Below are 19,740 nucleotides of genomic sequence, written 5' to 3'. Positions count from 1 at the left end.
AAAGTCCAGGAACAATCTTGGAGGAGCTGCCGGTACCTGACTGGAATACTGGACCACTCCCACTCTGGTGGCATTTGGACCGATTTCCAGAGTGTTCAAGATGTCAATCATGAACTTCCTCATGGTCTCGAACTCATGCGGGCGGACGCTTCGGGAGCTGTCGATGAGGAAGACCAGGTCCACCGGGCCAGACTTGCACTTCTGCTCCAGACCTGCCAAAGATATGTGTTTGAATGCAGCCACAGCGCCCCCTAGTGCTTACACTGAGGTCCTCCGGAGGACTGTGTCACAGAGCCAAACAGGAAGTATCCTGCATGTGAATTGGAGAGTGTTCAGAGGATTCTGGAACTTCATTTGGAAGTTTTTCCCAGAACAAAAAATGCTGCCTTTGCTGGGAAAACATTCAAATTTTTCTCCTGGACTCCAATAAGGCACCTGCTTTTCTCTTCAGCCTTTATGAGGTCTTTCAAGGATGCCATAGTGAAAGATCATTGCAGCCTTTTTGTGGCCTCTGGAATTGAGCCAAACTACCAGGAATGTACACCAGGTGTGAAGAAATTTTTTCTTTTTAATGCAAACAATAAGCAAGCTATATGCTAAAGTCCCTGGGATGTCTGTTGTGTCCGTAGACTGACCTGCTTTGGGCCTGGCGGCGGCGAGGGTGGCCATGTTGAGCAGCACGAAGGCGAGCGCTCCCCCTAGACGTGTGGTCTTCATCGCTCACAATAAACCTGGGTGACAAGACTAATGTTGGAAGACAAAACGTTCATAATTTATTAACACTACCTTGTGTTAGTATACAGTCGTCATTTGATGGTACACTTTGTACTCACTTGTTGTCGGAAAAATGTTCTCCGAGTCTGGATCAGAACCAATGTGCTGTTGCGAAGGAGAGATTAGAGGCCGTGGGTGAATTCCAGCATGTTTGTCAGGTTATAATAACAGCGATGGCAAAGTGTTCTAGAGGGGCATTCCAGCCCCGCCCAGTAGTAAAAAAGTCCCAAAACACCTGGAAGACGATGCAGAATGGATCCTGCTAGTAGGAGGTCTCCATCTGCGTTGGCTTTTGAGTGCATAGAACCTGAGGTCATGATCTGGTCTGATGGTCCCTTGCCTTCTATTTCCTGCCGGGCCATTCAGACTGTCAAACGAGATTCTGGCAAACTGATTCTGCTCAATGCTGACGACCAGCACAGAATCTAGAGTCCGGATGGGACATTAAGTAGATCATGTCTTCAATTTGAAACTAGACCCAATTCATGACAACATAACAGTCCTAGTTCGAAGACCATCAACATCAGAATTCTGTGAAGTTATTTTCATGTGTACAGTCAGTCAGACAGACAAAAGTATTGGGACAGCTACAGGATGCGATAAGTGAGGTGAAGCAAAGTCTGCTAAAACAGCTTCTACTGGATTATTGGAGGGTGTACCTTTTGTGAGGTCAGAGGTTACCTGCTGGCTCTGAGATCCCATTTCTATTGAGATTATTTCAAGGACTAGCATGAGTGTGTGAAGCACAAAGAGGCCTTAGAACGCCCCCCACCTCCTTTCTCCCTTAAAACCCCTTTCCTGTCGTCCCCCCTCGCCAATGTGCTACCATCCTGCTGAGCACACACACACACACACACACACACACACACACACACACACACAGTGGTACAGTTATCCACAAAGAGAAGCTTTCAGGTGGTCTCTTGTGATTGGCTGCTTGGAAAGGAGACTAATGTAAATAATGGGTCATTTATAATTAGCACACAAATCTTTTAACTTAAAGTTGACTGCAGCATGAAATTGAAAAAAAAAAAAAAAAGCAATTTCATAAAAAGCCAAAAGCTTAAACAGAGGTCAGAGGTCAGAAGGGTTTGTTGACATTGGCACAAGTGCGAAACGAGACAGCGTCTGTTTCACATCCGGGCGCTACAAACAAACCTTAGCATTCATCCTTACCGTCGCCACGGTAACAGCTCCTCTTGACTTTCTACCTGACGGAGCGCGCGACAAAACGAAGCGGCGTGGCTCCCACGCGGGAGAACAGGAAGCAGGAATGTCTGGCAGAGAGCACGGGGAAGCACACGCTAACTCCTTCTACAGACAAGCTGAAATGAACGTGACGTGACCCCCGCAGCGTCTGCAGGACACATCACCGCCGACGGCAAGTTGGATTCTACTCTATTTATGATCATCTTTATATTTATATGCTTTTTTTACCCTCCTTTTTATTGGTGTGTTGCAACCACTCCAGTGAGTCTCTCTCCTTTCGCTACGTAGTTGAGATGGCAAGGATTAAGGCTGGTAAGTAATGGTATAGAAACAGTTGGAGGTGCTACCCCGAAGTCCCGCCTTAGAACTTATATAGACACCGTTTACGGCTAACACTTTTCTGCTCTGTCCCCTCCGGATCATTTCTGGAGCGGTACCAGTCTGGATGAGGTGCTTGCTAGCTGATCCAATTGGTGGCTATACCACTCTTCCATGCACAACTGGAGCTATTACTATCTGTTTGCTTCATGATGGACTGGACTCTCACATTATCTATGAATTTAACATTTCAATACCCACTTTACATCCACTGCGGCCGATCTGCCCACATCTGTGGTCCCTTCTCAAGGGTTCTTCTTTTTCCATGTTTGGGGTCTTTTGAGTTTTTCCTTGCCCGAATGTTGGTTTAGACCAGGGGATGTCATTGTGAGTTGGTTAAGGCCTTTGGGACACTTGGTATTAATGGCTATATAAATACATTTAGATTGATTGATTGATAAATGTATCTAGTACTGTGCACTCACCATTTTGACAGTTTTAAGTGCACCATAAGTGCACTTGTCGAAAGTAACACAAAGCACTAAAGTCAATGATGAATGTCTTGTAATCTCACTTTGTTTCTAGAGATGCACTGGTGAGTAAGTAAAAACGCAACATGGTGCACTAATAATAATGCGTAATGAAGTCGACCTTTCTGCATGGCTTCACATTGATTGCCGTTGTTCGATTCCAGCCTGCTGTTACGTCTTTGTTCCTGTTTGTTTTGGTTGGTGATCTTATGACCGTAACCATGACAACGCCCCCCAAGAGCTCATTTCCTGCTTTCCTCCAACAGGCCAACTTGTTTAGTATTAATTACCACTTTGTTGACGAGGACCCCAGCAACGCAACGCAAAGAAGTCCCTGCATCCCGATGGCGCAGACTATTGTGGCATGTTGGACGATCAACGATGTCAAAAAGTTTTCTCAAGTAAACATGACTACTAACCGCAGCTCAAAGACTATTGGCACTGCTTCTCACTGGTCTGGGTTGAGTTTGAGGAGACGGAACGTCGTGAGAAAGTAACAGGTGATTATCTCTGTTTGCTCTGGCTGCACACACACACTTGCCATGGGCCAAGTTAATGAACGACTGTTAGACCAGAACTAACCCACCCTGACAGTCGGGCCGAGCGTCACGTGCACACGGCAAACAAGGCTGAGAAGAAGCGGACCATCTTGACAGCAAGCAGCAGGACGCGTTCTTACAGCTGGCAGATCCACAGCGGGAATCTGCAGGTTCTGATTCTGGTCCTGCGCTGCAGTCAGTCATCATGTGGCCGCTGATTTTCGACCCGCTCAACCAGACGTACTAATTTATGCAGAGTGTGCGCACCATGATGGACGAGCTGGACGTCGTTGAGGACGGACACAGAGGTAGGATCAGGACCAGAGCTTTCTGCACCCCCCTCACTCCCCACGACATCTGACCTCTGACCTCTTATAGTCATGACTCCACGCATTGGGACAACAAAGCTAATCACCTGTCATAACCGCTGGTCAGCAACAATTATGCCCCCCATGTGACAGGGGAGGAAACAGCGGGCTGGCTAACGTACCGTATTTTCCGGACCGTAGGGTGCACCGGATTATAGGGCGCATTAAAGGGGTCATATTATTATTCTTTTTTTCTAAATTGAAAACACTTCATTGTGGTGTACATAACATGTAATGGTGGTTCTTTGGTCAAAATGTTGCATAGATTATGTTTTACAGATCATCTTCAAGCCGCTTTCTGACAGTCGCTTCAGGATGCGCCGTTTTGTGTGCGGTCTTATTTACGTGGCTCACCTTTGGCAGCGTCTTTTCTCCGTCATCTTTGTTGTAGCGGCGTAGCGTGCAAGGACGGGAGTGGAAGAAGTGAAATATATTATGGAGCTAACTGTTTTAATGACATTCAGACTTGACTTAAATCAATAACGGAGCAGCATCTCCTCATCCGTGGCTCACTAGTGCAATAACAACGCCAGAAATGTGTCCCGTGAAAAACTGTCCGACCGGAATTCTCTAATAACTAAAGTTCCTTAGGTGAATAATGTAAAAAAAATTAGCGCTTTCATGGCGAGTTTGCTGACAGATATAAGTAAGAACTTTACACTACTTTATATTAGAAATGGCAACAGCAGAGGATGAATGTCCCATAACAAGAAGATAGAGAAAAAGAAGAAGCTTATCGACTACGGTGTCGGCACGGACTACAAAAACGGACGCACGCAAATTTTCAGGATTTATCCAGATCCCAAATACACATCAACAGGTACCAGAAGGTAAGAAAAGTTGCTTTTGCATAATATTGCGAAACAAAACGCCAGATAATATGTCTTACCTTATACACACACCATAATAATACTCATATGTTAAAGTACAGTACAATCCATCAAGCGGTGCGGCTTCATAGCTTACCAAAATCGTACTAAAACATTTTGTTAGATTTTTGAACGACGTGTGTAAAGTTCTATATTTTCAATGGAACATATACAATTTTGGTGTTGTTTACTTGAGTCATATTGCAGTCCACATGTATCTCTTATGTGTGACTGCCATCATAGTGCCGTGTACACGTATCTCTTATGTGTGACTGCCATCTACTGGTCACACTTATCATTTCACCATGTACCAAATAAAATAGCTTCTAGATTGGTAAGCACAACCAAAATTATTCCGTACATTAGGCGCACCGGGTCATAAGGCGCACTGTCAAGTTTTGAGAAAATGAAAGGATTTTAATGTGCGCCTTATAGTCCAAAAAATACGGTATATGCATTATCTGGGGGACAAACACAATCCGAAGCAAAAGACGTCATTACAGACAAGACGCAGAAAACCGTAGCAAAGGACGTTTCGTTTCGTTTTGCCGTTTGAATGACAGCTACACCTTAAGACAAAGACACACTTGTTAGGCTCGACAGTGAGTGAAACCAGATGTCTGTCTGCTACTTCAAACACAGGAAGTGAGCCTTCACTGAGGCTCTGTCTCTCATGTCTCACACTATCTTGCCTCATGTCTACCTGTCTCACTGCCAGAGGACATGATTGACGTCTGGCAAGGTGCATACCTACTGAGGCGCTGACACTTGTTCACACTTTACCTTCTTGTGCTCGACCCATACAGGATGTTCATTACGAGGATAACAGTCAATCAATCAATCAATCAATCAATGTTTATTTATATAGCCCTAAATCACAAGTGTCTCAAAGGGCTGTACAAGCCACAACGACATCCTCGGTACAGAGCCCACATACGGGCAAGGAAAAACTCACCCCAGTGGGACGTCAGTGAATGACTATGAGAAACCTTGGAGAGGACCGCATATGTGGGTAACCCCCCCCCCCTCCAGGGGAGACCGAAAGCAATGGATGTCGAGTGGGTCTGACATAACATTGTGAAAGTCCAGTCCACAGTGGATCCAACACATCAGCGAGAGTCCAGTCCACAGCGGGGCCAGCAGGAAACCATCCCGAGCGGAGACGGGTCAGCAGCGCAGAGATGTCCCCAACCGATGCACAGGCTAGTGGTCCACCCGGGGTCCCGACTCTGGACAGCCAGCACTTCATCCATGGCCACCGGACCTATGCAACTCCCCCTCGCAAGGGACAGGGGAGAAGAGGAGAGAAGAAAAGAAACGGCAGATCAACTGGTCTAAAAAAGGGGGGTCTATTTAAAGGCTAGATTATACAAATGACTTTTAAGATGGGACTTAAATGCTTCTACTGAGGTAGCATCTCTAACTGTTACCGGGAGGGCCTTCCAGAGTACTGGAGCCCGAATAGAAAACGCTCTATAGCCCGCAGACTTTTTTTTGTCTCTGGGAATCACTAATAAGCCGGAGTTCTTTGAACGCAGATTTCTTGTCGGGACATATGGTACAATACAATCGGCGAGATAGGCTGGAGCTAAACCGTGTAGTAACAACAATAGAAATAGAATCGAACCAATACCGTTATGTCTGTAAATACCTTTTGAACCCATTTAATTTTGTGGGGATAAAACTGAAAACCATTTGGGCCCTTACCTTTGTTTATAAGTCCATGCACCTATCCTTCTCCAGGAAGCCCCTGTTACTTTGTAAAAATCCTCCTTATTTTATTCTAGTTTTGTGTGAATTGATATTGACATTGATATTGTTTTGCACTAAGTTCCCGCTCACCGTAGCTGTGCTTCGTTGCAGAAAGATGGCAGCGACAAGCTCCTGCCGGATCTCGTACACCCCTGCATTTTCACAGTGGCACTGCGCTCCTCTCCAAATGATTTGTCTAGATTTTATTGTCCGATTAGCAAGAATAAGATGTCACACTTACAATAAATACTAGTGATGGCTGATACTGAAACATCGATGCCTTTTAAAACACAAGGAGTCATACTGCGTCCCTCGAAGCCTCGATGTGTGTGTCACTTTAAGATAGGTGACCAATACAACTGTGTTTATCAGGAAGCTTCTTCCTTTGCTCACGAGTGACAGCCTGTACTAAATAACGTCAGGGGACTAAATCATTTAAGATAAATGGAACTAAGAAAAAGAAAAAGAATTGCCAAGTGTGGAATCATTTTGATCTTATAGTGCCAAATTTTTATTGTCTGGTTTGCTATATGTGTTGTGCTTTTTGTATTATTTTCTGGGAAAATATGTGTTAGGAAAAATAAAAATAGTTGCTAACTATTAATTTTGTTTGCAGGTCAAATGAAGTGACTTCTTTAATCCATCAGATGCCGGATGACCATTATGACACACTAACACAGTATCCGTGTCAATACAGCTAGTGAGTGTGCCGTACACTCACTGACGCGTCATTAACCCGTCTTAAATACAATAAAAAAGATTGTACAAGGTCATATTGTTAATGTTTCTGCACACTTAACATTATATTGGTGACATTCTGACAGAAACAACCACTAATCAGAAAGGAACAGCTCCCCGCAGCCTCATCGGAGGTTTCTAACGAGTGCACTTATCGCCAAGCGCAGTGTGCTTGGAAGGTTTTTTCACTCACGCACCAAGCATAGAGAAATGATTCACAGCAGCCTCAATATGCAAATTCAGCATATTTAAAAGAAATGTTCAAAATGATTGTAATCATACAAAAACATTTATAACAGTTCAATGAACAAATATAAATATTTATTTTACGTTATTCGTTTTTTACATTTCTGTGACCGCACACAGCTGGAGGACATTAAAGGTCCACTTGGTGATCAGTTCCGCATCTTTTGTGTTGGACAGAGGCGGGCACCTCCATGTGACCTTGTGAACCCAACAGTCTAAGTTTAGCCATTAAATGCACATGCAGTAAAGTGATGAAAGTTGGACTAAGATGAATGAGAATTCTTGTATTTATGGAACATCTTCATGAGATCATGAGCTCAGAAAATCATCAAGAAATATTAACGTGCTCACTAAATGTGTCTTTCCAAAAGCTTCCAGGCAGCAGGTCGCTTGCTTCCAGCCCGGTTCTACTGGCCCAATCACTCACCTGCTGGATGGACACGTCGAGTGGGACAGGTGAGACGCTGGGAAATGTCCTGCTACACGCACACACACACACGCACACACACACAGGCACACAGGTTCTCAGTGAGGATGGTTGGATGTATCCAAGCTGCTCAGCTTGTGTGCTCGATGCTTCTTTGTGCTGGAATGAGGCAGTGGAGGGGGGGCAGGAGGCTATAACAGCCCACACTCCCTAAACCACCCCCCCACACACATACACACACACAGGCACAGACACACACGCACTCACATGCAGGCACACACACACAGAAGAAGAAAAAACAGCCGACTACTAAAGTTTGAAATTGTGACGTGAAGTTCTCTTTTGTCTTCCAGGTGAGTTACAAAAATGACTGCAATACTTTTTTTTAAATAACTTTTGCGCCAGAAGTGAGACCATATTAGCCAATCAGAACGCCAAAGAAAGTCATGAGTAGAAACGACACAACAACAATAACATAACAACAACAACAACTTCATTTATTTACCAAACTAGTCGCTTATATTTGTGCTTTGCCCCGCCTCTTTTTCTTTTCTGGTCCTTGGTGCCCTGGAGCCTGACCCCCCCCCCAACACTTAAGGTGGTCCATACTTTCACATGTTGGCTGTAAGAAAGTTCAAACTTGTTAAATCCTTGCAGGCCAAAACCAGCAGTAGTTTTAGTGGTCAAAAGTCAGAGAATGTACAGTACAGCATCGGTGGGGGTGCGGGGGGGATTCAAGTAGGTATTCACTGTGAAACATCACAAGCTCACTATGACCTCTGACCTTTCAGCAGGGAGAGGTCTAATTTGGACGACTGCTGACACTCATGGTGACCTAGGCTCTCACGCACTTAAAAACAAGTGTCCCATCAAGTACGAGTGCACAAGGCCAAAGGTTAGCTAGGAGTGTGTGTGTTTCTGAGAAAGACTTAACACTTTCTTTATGTGTGCACTTGTGTGTGTGATGTGTGTGTGTGTGTGTGTGTGTGTGTGTGTGTGTGTGTGTGTGTGTGTGTGTGTGTGTGTGTGTGTGTGTGTGTGTATGTTTGTGTGTGTGTGTGTGTGTGTGTGTGTGTGTGTGTGTGTGTGTGTGTGTGTGTGTGTGTGTGTGTGTGTGTGTGTGTGTGTGTGTGTGTGTGTGTGTGTTCAGGAATGTTCTCATGAGCCAAAGTGAACTTTTAGTGTCTTCAAAGAAACACTGTGACTTTACCAGAATGTGTGTGCGCATGTATGTGTGAGTGAGTGAAAGACTTAACACAATGCCTGTGTGCGCGAGTGCGTGTGCGCATGTGTGTTGTCGAGACTTAACACAACGTGTGTGTGGCATTTGGTACCTGGGCCTTCAGTGGAGATTTCAACGACTTAATCCACCTCTTAAAGGCCTACTGAAACCCACTACTACCGACCACGCAGTCTGATAGTTTATATATCAATGATGAAATCTTAACATTGCAACACATGCCAATACGGCCGGGTTATCTTATAAAGTGCAATTTTAAATTTCCCGCTAAACTTCCGGTTGAAAACGTCTTTGGATGATGACGTATGCGCGTGACGTAACCAGTGAAACAGAAGTATCGGTAACCCATTGAATCCAATACAAAATAGCTCTGTTTTCATTTCAAAATTCCACAGTATTCTGGACATCTGTGTTGGTGAATCTTTTGCAATTTGTTTAATGAACAATGGAGATTGCAAAGAAGAAAGCTGTAGGTGGGATCGGTGTATTAGCGGCGAACTACAGCAATACAACCAGGAAGACAGAGATGGATAGCACTCACCTTAACTTCCTCCGTCTCGCCGACCGCATCTGTGATCGGGTGAAGTCCTTCGTCGCACCGTCGATCGCTGGAACGCAGGTGAGCACGGGTGTTGATGAGCAGATGAGGGCTGGCTGGCGTAGGTGGATAGCTAATGTTTTTATGTGATGTCCGGTTGCTAAGTTAGCTTCAATGGCGTCGTTAGCAACAGCATTGTTAACCTTCGCCAGCCTGGAAAGCATTAACCGTGTATTTACATGTCCCTGGTTTAATAGTATTGTTGATCTTCTGTCTATCCTTCCAGTCAGGGATCTATTTATTTTGTTTCTATATGCAGTTAAGCACGATGCTATCACGTTAGCTCCATAGCTAAAGTGTTTCGTCGATGTATTGTCGTGGAGATAAAAGTCACTGTGAATGTCCATTTCGCGTTCTCGACTCTCATTTTCAGGAGGATATAGTATCCGAGGTGGTTTAAAATACAAATCCGTGATCCACAATAGAAAAAGGAGAGAGTGTGGAATCCAATGAGCCAGCTTGTACCTAAGTTACGGTCAGAGCGAAAAAAGATATGTCTTGCACTGCATTCCAGTACTTCACTCGAACGTACCTCATCCACGAATCTTTCATCCTGGCTCAAATTAATGGGGTAATCGTCGCTTTCTCGGTCCGAATCGCTCTAGCTGCGTTGAAAACAATAGGAAAATGTGAGGAGCCTTTCAATTGACTACGTCACGCTACTTCCGGTAGGGGCAAGGCTTTTTTTTATCAGATACCAAAAGTTGCGATCTTTATCGTCGTTGTTCTCTACTAAATCCTTTCAGAAAAAATATGGCAATATCGCGAAATGATCAAGTATGATACATAGAATGGATCTGCTATTCCCGTTTAAATAAAAAAAATTAATTTCAGTAGGCCTTTAATAGCACGGCTGTCGCGTCACGATTATACAAAGTATCAATAATTTACAAAAAAACACAATCTAACAAGATGTGGCATTACAGAAAGAAATATGTTGTCTATTGGGGGTAATAATCATTATTTTTAATTAAGAAACCCTTTATCTTTACAGTATATAACTGTAAATTTTGTGTTTGGCTGAATGTAACAAGCGTCAATGTCTAATAAGATGACAAAAACACCAAAAAGTAGAATAAAGACATCTTACAGTACGCACCAAAGATGATGATTGTTTGAGGACAAAATCCATCGATGCACAGTTTACGATGTTTACCCCTTCTGGTAAACTAGTACTTTGATATGATATACAGTACACAGCATAAAAAGTAGGTTAACAATAAGACATTTCTAACTGTGTATTGTAGGTTGGACTATTAATCTATTCCCGCTCCAGAGTGTTAGTAAAATTGATACATTTTTCACATGCACTTCATCAACCATACCTCACAGCTGTGTATTGTGGAGTCGTCTGAAATCATTTTAATGTAGTTATTTTGTACTTCATTGGCACTTTTAACTGTAAGCCTCTTTGCACAGGAATTTTATGAATAAAATATTGCATATTTTTGTATTTTTACATTGTTGTATCAGTAACCTTTAAAAAAAAAAAAAAAGTATCATTTTTGTTATGTGTCCTGTCCAGCCACTCAGGCAAATTGTATTGTTGATGCAGATGCCCATATCTGCTGTACAGATTTACTTTACAATTATTATTTGAATGTGACTTTATTAAATGGATATATTTAGTGTTTGATGCATCCTGACCAGAGCAGGAGGGGATAGAAAGAAGAAAAAAACAAGACAGAGGGGTAAAACTGGGGGCCAAGACAGAGAGACGACCAATGGCGTTATTAGGCCTATTTAATTTAAAAATATTCTTAAGCCCTTTTTAATAATTTGGTGTGATGTTTTTGTTTTGTTTTTTACAAAGAAATGCAGACAAATTCAACATAATTATGCAGGAATATGAGTTTAAAAAAAAAATATATATAACCTGTCATTACTCATTATGATTATAAATCATCAAACTTCGGCCTTATGTTGCACGTCCTGCAGAGTTTACGTAAGTAAACCCGAAAGTAAACATGCTTCAATTCTAGTCATCTCAGTACTGGCGCTTTTGTTGCAATTTCAAAGATTCTTTGCCATCACAGTCAACATTTTCTGAACCGCGGAGAAGATTATAAAATAAGATGTCTCCTGCCTCGATGTCTGCTCTGAAGAGGGTGTTGGGCGATCAGTGGCAAAACATTGATTGACTTAAGTTCCTAAAACATTATTTTTGTCTGTTTCTGCTAATTTGTCAACTACCGTATTTTCCCGACCATAGGGCGCACTTGATTATAAGGCGCACTGCCGATTAGCGGGTCTAGTCAGGTCTATTTTCATACAAAAAGCGCACCGGATTATAGGGCGCATTAAAGGTGTCATATTATTTTATTTTTTTTCTAAATGGAAAACACTTCCTTGTGGTCTACATAACATGTAATGGTGGTTCTTCGGCCAAAATGTGGCACAGATTATGTTTTACAGATCATCTTCAAGCCGCTTTCTGACAGTCGCTTCAGAATGCGTTGTTTTGTGGGCGGTCTTATTTACGTGGCTCACCTTCGGCAGCGTCTTTTTCTCCGTCATCTTTGTTGTAGCGGTGTAGCGTGCAAGGACGGGAGTGGAAGAAGTGTCAAAAGATGGAGCTAACTGTTTTAATGACATTCAGACTTTACTTAACTCAATAACAAAGCAGCATCCCTAATGCAATAACAATGCTGGAAATGTGTCCCGTGAAAAAACGTCAGACTGGAACTCTCTAATAACTAAAGTTCCTTGGGTAAATTATGTGAACTCACTACACCGGTATGTTTTTGCGCTTTCATGGCGAGTTTACTGACAGATATAAGTAAGAACTTTACACTACTTTATATTAGAAATGGCAACAGTGGAGGATGAATGTCCCATAACAAGAAGATAGAGAAAAAGAAGAAGCTTATCGACTACGATGTCGCCACGGACTACCATGGTGAACGCGTGCAAATTTTCAGGACTTATGCAGTTCCCAAATACACATCAACAAGTACCAGAAGGTAAGAAAAGCTGCTTTTGCATAATATTGCGAAACAAAACGCCAGATAATATGTCTTATCTTATACACACACCATAATAATACACAGTACAATCCATCAAGCGGTGAGGCTTCATAGCTTACCAAAGTCATACTAAAACATTTTGATAGATTTTTGAGCGCCGTGTGTAATTTTCTATATTTTCAATGGAACATATACAATTTTGGTGTTGTTTACTTGAGTCATTTTGCAGTGTACATGTATCTCTTATGTGTGACTGCCATCATATTGCAGTCTACACGTATCTCTTATATGTGACTGCCATTTACTGGTCACACTTATCATTTCACCATGTACCAAATAAAATAGCTTCAAGGTCGGTAAGCACACCCAAAATTATTCCGTACATTAGACGCACCGGGTTATAAGGCGCACTGTTGATTTTTGAGAAAATGAAAGGATTTTAAGTGCGCCTTGTAATCCGAAAAATACGGTAATTTATTTTGTATCCGTCTATTTTGCTGAATAATGATGATGCTTATCATACGCGTCATCATGGATCAGAGAAGACGCCACAGTCTTACAGTCATGTCCGTTGAAAAGGACACCCTTCTGCATCAGTCACAACAAAGTGATTGACCGATTTGCCACCCTTATAAACAGATGTCATTATTTGATGCTTCCACCCACCAAGTAACTGGCGATTGCAGTCATGTTCAAAATGATGTAATTTGTGACAACACAGTGATCTTATTTTTGCATACAGTTTTACATACAATACATGTGGGCTCTTGTTGAGTATATTAATACAGTACTGTAACAGTATGTGAGCAATTTTCTTTTTTTTCTTGTTGTTAATGTTGCAAACATATCTTTTATTGAAATAAAAAAAACTAATCCATTGGTGGACTAAGACGTTTACACATCTCTGAATGATTTGTAGTATAAAACTCATAATAATAATGTCTATAGCATTGCTGACAGAAAACTTCCATACCTCATGAAAGGCAAATCACACTACTACAGCTTTGCAGTACAGCTGTGCTACTTAAACCTTATTGATGTAATTTAATAGCCTTACTGTTATTTCAGAGTGGTGTTTTGGGGGCTCTGACGACTGGATGCACTGATAGACTCATAGACAAAAAGGTGGAGTTCTATGGGTGTTTTTTATCTTCCCTTGTAGCGTTTTCACCATGAATGGCAGGTTACTGTGATAGTCCATATAATGATAATTGATTCGGCCTGGTGTAGCCTGTGGGCCTTGAATTTGACACCTGTGGTCTAATTGCCTTTAATTACCATTACAGTAATAACAGGAAACTAACAATATTGCTTTTCAACCATCTCCATTTCGTAAGTATTTGCTAAGTAATTCTAATACAGTAACAACAAGTTGTAAGCAAATAAATCTTGCAAGTGCAAAAACTCTAAATCAAAGAGGTTATGCACAGACAACCTATCTTTGGATGAACATCCAGCCCCTGTTTTTTTCACCAGAACCGCCTCTGTTTTCAGGTCAACTCTATAGTGCTGTGCAAGTTAGTTTACACTGCTATCATCTGTGCAATGTTTCAATGTTTGCAAGTTGCCTGCTAGCTTTTCCATGCAACAACACTGTCCTTATGTGTTTGGGCCATCTCATGCTTACTAAAGATGACTGAAGCTTTCTTGCACTTCCACTTTCAACCATTTAGATGTATTCAGTGTTTGTTTTGTAATTCTAATACAGTGCCAAAAAGTTGTGAGTGAAAAAAATCTTACAAGGGCAAAAAATTATCACAGGGGCCTACTGGGGCCTAAGCTCCCCCTGTCCTTCAAACCTAGTGACGCCGCTGGAGATAACAAAATAGAACTACATCAGCAAATACAATATATACAAATATGATCGGTGTCCTTTTAAACAAGTAATTATGAGATCATTTGGGATGTGTGTACTACTTGTTTTATTGTATATATTACCGTTATTTGTTGTTCTGATTTTTATACGAGTATATGTCCTTGAATAAGGGTCATTTTATTATTTATCTATTGTTTATTTTCCCTCCCAAATATGTCAGGTGTGTTTTAAGGACTACAGAAGGAAATTAGCTAATAGCTAAATCTAGTGCTGCCAATGATTACTTGTGAATAATATGTAGTGCACATCATCCATACACCAAAAAAAAAAAATTTGCCTTGAAAATTGATTTTTAATTAAATTTCTCCTCCTCCAACAGTTATTGTAGGCGTTATTATGTGCAGATGGCTACAGATTTTCAACTTTTCGAACTTGAGTTTGTTTTATTGTATTTAACCAATCAGAGAACAATAAAATGCTGATGTAATTGTACGCCTGCTTGAAGGCCCTGTGAGGCAAATCTAAAATCTTATTGGTTAAAGAAACAGCCCTTTTGCTAACATAGTGGTACCTCCACTTATTTGTGACCCAACTTTGAGCTACAAAATGTGTGTTGGCTTCTGTTATGTTCTGATTTGCAAACAAAAATGTTATATTATGTGCCTCTCTGCTGCTAATTAGCGTAGCGAATGCCACAGTGAACCCCATAAGATCCGCCTAAAACACTTAAGTTACTCGCTAGTATTAGCTTGTAGCTATCGAAACATCATGCCAACATGGCAAAGCAGTTGGCGCTAGGGTTGTACGGTATACCGGTATTAGCATAGTACCGCGATACTAATGAATCATATTCGGTACTATACCGTCTCTGAAAAGTACCGGTCCGCCGCGCCCCCGTCGTCGTCACGTCGTGTCATTGCTGGTTTACGAGAAGACGAGCATGTTCCGCAGCGCACAATCACGGAGTACTTACAAGCAGACACAGTGTGTAGACAGAAAAGGGAGAACGGACGCGTTTTGGCTTAAAAACTAACGATAAAGTTAAAGTTATAACACTGAAACGCCCACCGCATTAAGACATGGCTAACTAGCTAGCGGCTAAAGTCCAGCCACAGTCGGCAGTGTTTTAGCTACAAACGTTTGTACTTCTAAATCACTAATCCTCGCCTCCATGGCGACAAATAAAGTATGTTTCTTACAAGTATCATCCCTGCAGGACGAGGGATAACTAAACATGTTTCACTACACACCGGCGTCAAAATGTAAACAAACGCCATTGGTGGATCTACACCTGACATCCACTGTAATGATACAAAGTACAGTAACGTATCTAGTCGATACTACTATGATTACGTCAATATTTTTTTGTATTATGTTTATAAACTCAAGAAAGATGTCCCTGGACACATGAGGACTTTTAATATGACCAATGTATGATCCTGTAACGGATTGACACCCAAATTTGTGGTATCATCTAAAACTAATGTAAAGTATCAAACAACAGAAGAATAAGTGATTATTACATTTTAACAGAAGTGTAGATAGAATATGTTAAAAGAGAAAGTAAGCAGATATTAACAGTAAATGAACAAATAGATTAATAATTAATTTTCTACCACTTGTCCTTAATAATTTTGACAAAATAATAGAATGGAAAATTACACAATATGTTACTGCATACGTCAGCAGCTAAATTGGCAGCCTTTGTTTGCTTACTTACTAATAAAAGACAAGTTGTCTTGTATGTTCACTATTTTATTTAAGGACAAACTTGCAATAAGAAACATATGTTTAATGTACCCTAAGATTGTTTGTTAAAATAAAGCCAGTAATGCAATTTTTTGTGGTCCCCTTTATTTAGAAAAGTACCGAAAATTATCGAAATTATTTTGGTACCGGTACCAAAATATTGGTATCGGGACTACACTAGTTGGAGCGTAGTGCTTGTCTGCACCATACTGAAGCAGAATGAGTCGATAACGCCAGTCAAGGACGTTAAAATAATATCAAAACGGCGGACATTTATCCATGAAATAATGGAGAAGCTGCTGCGGATGTGTTTGACAGAGAAGCAGCTCTAACGAAGATACTGTGGAAGTCTACTCTCCAATGCTGTACACCATGGGTGTCAAACTTTGGCCCGCGGGCCAAAATTGGCCAGCCGTGTAATTTTACTTGGCCCTCGAGGCGATATCAAATTAACACTAGAACTGGCCCGCCAATTATATACAGCGGCGGTGCCGCGGTAACACCGCATTCACCGCTAATTCTCATACTTGCCAACACTCCCGGGAGACTCCCAAATTTCAGTGCCCCTCCTGAAAATCATCACGTCCGCTTTTCATCCAGTCCAACGAGTGCTGGCCCAGTCACATAATATGTTCAGCTTCTGCACGCACACACAAGTGAATGCAACACATACTTGATCAATAGCGATACAGGTTACACTGAGGATGGTCGTATAAACAACTTTAACACTGTTAGAAATATACGCCACACTGTGAACCCACACCAGACAAGAATGACAAACACATTTCGGGAGAACATCCGCACCGTAACACAACATAAACACAACAGACCAAATACCCAGAATCCTTTGCAGCACTAACTCTTCCGGGACGCTACAAATGTGTGTGTGTGTGTGTGTGTGTGTGTGTTTGGTGGTAGCGGGGGGTGCATTTTGTAGCGGACGTAACGACAGCTCGTAGAGGACGTGAAAGGCAGTGCCTTTAAGGCACGCCCCCAAAACTGTGGTCCGGGTGGACTACAAGATATAATGACTGATGAACACCTTTGTTTGATAATGAAGGTTGCCTCAGCTCAAAGGTTGAGCCCTGACATTAATGAACTCGCATCCAAGAAAAGATGCCAGGTATCTGGCTTGGGCACATCAGATTAGATCAGTGTGTTGCAAACTGAGCAGTTTAAAGTCCTGAATGGTTGGTTTATTCATTGTTATTTTATTTTCAAATGTATTAGCCTGTGGAAAAAGTTAATGTTGATATTTACCTCAGAAGGCTGCAAATAGAAAAGAGGCATTCAATTTTTATTTAAATTGTATTTGATATGCCATTGATATTTTTTAATTATTATTATTATTATTTGAAACTCGATTTTGCATGTCACTATAAAGTTATATAAGCCTTGCTTGTTCAATATTCAATGCAAAACTTGTTTGGGTCCCTATTAAAAGGTTAATTTGTTCAACCTTGGCCCACGGCTTTGTTCAGTTTTAAATTTTGGCCCACTCTGTATTTGAGTTTGACACCACTGCTGTACATTAATATTACATTAATTCATAAAACTACTGTACTTGTTTGTACTACATTCTATTGTATTGTTTTGTATACAATACAGTATATATTATCTCAAGTTGGATTTTCTTTTTAAAAAGCGTGTTAGATTTTAAAATTGCGCAAGCACAGATTATTTAAATTTTAATTCATTTCAATAGGCAACATTAATTTGAGATTTAATATTGATTTGAGTGTTTTGAGTTACCATAAGACCAATTAAATTGAGTAACAAAGTGACATGGTCAAGAAATTGTCATTTTAAATGTCCTGGGCATATTACACTAGCTATGTGCACATGGACACACTTAATCGAATTAAAAGCCTAACCGGAATAAAAATGTTTCATGTAAACACACCATTCGCAATACTCTGACCCGATTTACACGTTCGGATCAAAATTTTATTCCGATCAAAACAGGTGGTTTATGCCGATAGTCATTCAGATTGGAGCGCATGAAAACACTTCTTATCCTTACTGCGCATGTCAGTGACATCAGCTATACTGGAGGGGGGACTAAATTTAACAATCTCGGAACGAAGCCATTGTCTTGCTGCTGTCTCCCCCCATTCAACATATGCGGAAGTAGCGTTATGTACTGTTGCTCTAAAACTGAGACTAGCAAAAAAAAAGTATGGTCTGGAGTGTCTTGTGTCGATGTAACAATAAAGGGAGGGATCCAGTTGTCGTCTTAACGGGCTGTTTTATTCATGACCTTACAGCTACAGTGTTAACTGCAAGCATCAGGCATGTACACCGAATGTTGTAACATGAAGAGGGCACAGAACAGCTCCATTTCAAAAAGACAGATAAAACAAAAGTAGCTAATAGAAGGAAAAATGTATAATAAATAACGTGACATCAGACAAGCAGAAATGCACAGAGCCGTATTCATTTACAGCGAAATTCACTGCTTCTTCTTCTACATCCGTTTAAGTATTCCAATTTAAGGTGTGGTGCATGAAAATGCACGTCATAATCGGATCATTTTTTTCAGGGTACATGTACACCAGACCTGGGCATTCTGCGGCCCACGGGCCGCATCCGGCCCTTTGTGCGTCCCTGTCCGGCCCGCGTGAGGCCAATTATAAATTACAAAATAAATTTTAAAAAGTATCTATGTCGAGTGTGCAATACAACGGTGCTGCTTTTGTTTTGAAAATCGTTATTTGTATTACTTCCGTGTGGACGTATGCGTGTGCGTGATTGTGAGTGAATGTGAACAGCTGCAATCATTAATTACAAAATAAAGTTGAAAAAACATCTATGTCGTGCGCGCAATACAACTGTGCTGCTTTTATTTTGAAAAGTATTATTTATGGGCGTGTGTCCGTGTGTAACCTGCGAGTGAAGGTGCACATGCAGCGACAAGTGATGCACGGTTTACACCCGAGACGCTAAAAAGAGAAAAGTTGATGAAGAATGGAGTGTTTCCAACAAGACATGGACTGCAAAGCAACGTTCCCTCTAAGGTGCGTGCCTGCGCAATTGCGCACTGCTCAAGCGTCTGCTGCGCGCAGCAAATATATGCCGCGCACCAAATCAAATCCCATCTGAATTCTAAACAAAATAAACAAATTTATTCTATGTAATTTTGCAATGCAACTCTGAGTGACAGTGACAACAAGCGGCCCTAACGGTGTTCGTCAACACCGTTCAATTGAACACCGTTCAATTATTGTAACGTCTATCGAGATGCTTCGAGGACAGGAATTATATCGATCACTTTATTGAGCAAAACTGTTTATATTCGGACATAACCACACCAAAAACATGAGTAAAACACTTCTATCTCGAAAAACTAGTAATTTTCTGCCGTACAAACCAGGCCAAAACCAACTTGTCATCTGTCACCAACACGCATAGCACTAAACCACTGGTGCGTTTATGGCCACACAAAAAGTCGGACAACTCAAACACCACACAAAGTTACACTATGACTCCTCAGTCATACGTGTGCTTATTTTACTGTCATTTATTATTAATGTTAATTTATTTATATTAGTCATGGAATGCTGTTACACACACTATGTTGAAGTATTACTATTATTATTAA

General features: G+C 41.3%; 2 protein-coding genes across 6 annotated transcripts in view; one reads left to right on the top strand and one right to left on the bottom strand.

Annotated features, from left to right (window-relative positions):
* Positions 1-19,740, bottom strand: part of LOC133652131 (matrilin-4-like) — a 38,970-nt gene that overhangs the window by 7,866 nt on the left and 11,364 nt on the right. For 2 of the 4 annotated variants that reach the window (XM_062050545.1, XM_062050572.1), the window contains exons 1-4: positions 7,771-7,947; positions 834-879; positions 636-731; positions 37-212 (exon numbers count right to left, since the gene is read on the bottom strand). In XM_062050545.1, coding sequence (XP_061906529.1) covers positions 37-212; positions 636-717 — 258 coding nt within the window. In that variant the 5' untranslated portion in view covers positions 718-731; positions 834-879; positions 7,771-7,947. Of the gene's footprint in view, positions 1-36; positions 213-635; positions 732-833; positions 880-1,009; positions 1,125-7,694; positions 7,948-19,740 lie in introns of those variants that run through there. The other 2 variants (XM_062050554.1, XM_062050564.1) reach the window with 2 other exon arrangements.
* LOC133652152 (recombining binding protein suppressor of hairless-like protein) overlaps positions 3,604-19,740 on the top strand; it is a 30,887-nt gene continuing 14,750 nt past the window's right edge. For both annotated transcript variants that reach the window (XM_062050591.1, XM_062050582.1), the window contains exons 1-2: positions 3,604-3,678; positions 7,715-7,799. In XM_062050591.1, coding sequence (XP_061906575.1) covers positions 3,621-3,678; positions 7,715-7,799 — 143 coding nt within the window. In that variant the 5' untranslated portion in view covers positions 3,604-3,620. The remainder of the gene's footprint in view (positions 3,679-7,714; positions 7,800-19,740) is intronic.

Source organism: Entelurus aequoreus, linkage group LG01, assembly GCF_033978785.1.
Source record: "Entelurus aequoreus isolate RoL-2023_Sb linkage group LG01, RoL_Eaeq_v1.1, whole genome shotgun sequence".
NCBI lineage: Eukaryota > Metazoa > Chordata > Actinopteri > Syngnathiformes > Syngnathidae > Entelurus > Entelurus aequoreus.
The sequence above is the reverse complement of the archived record's forward strand: the minus strand, read 5'-3'. Positions and strand labels throughout refer to the sequence as shown.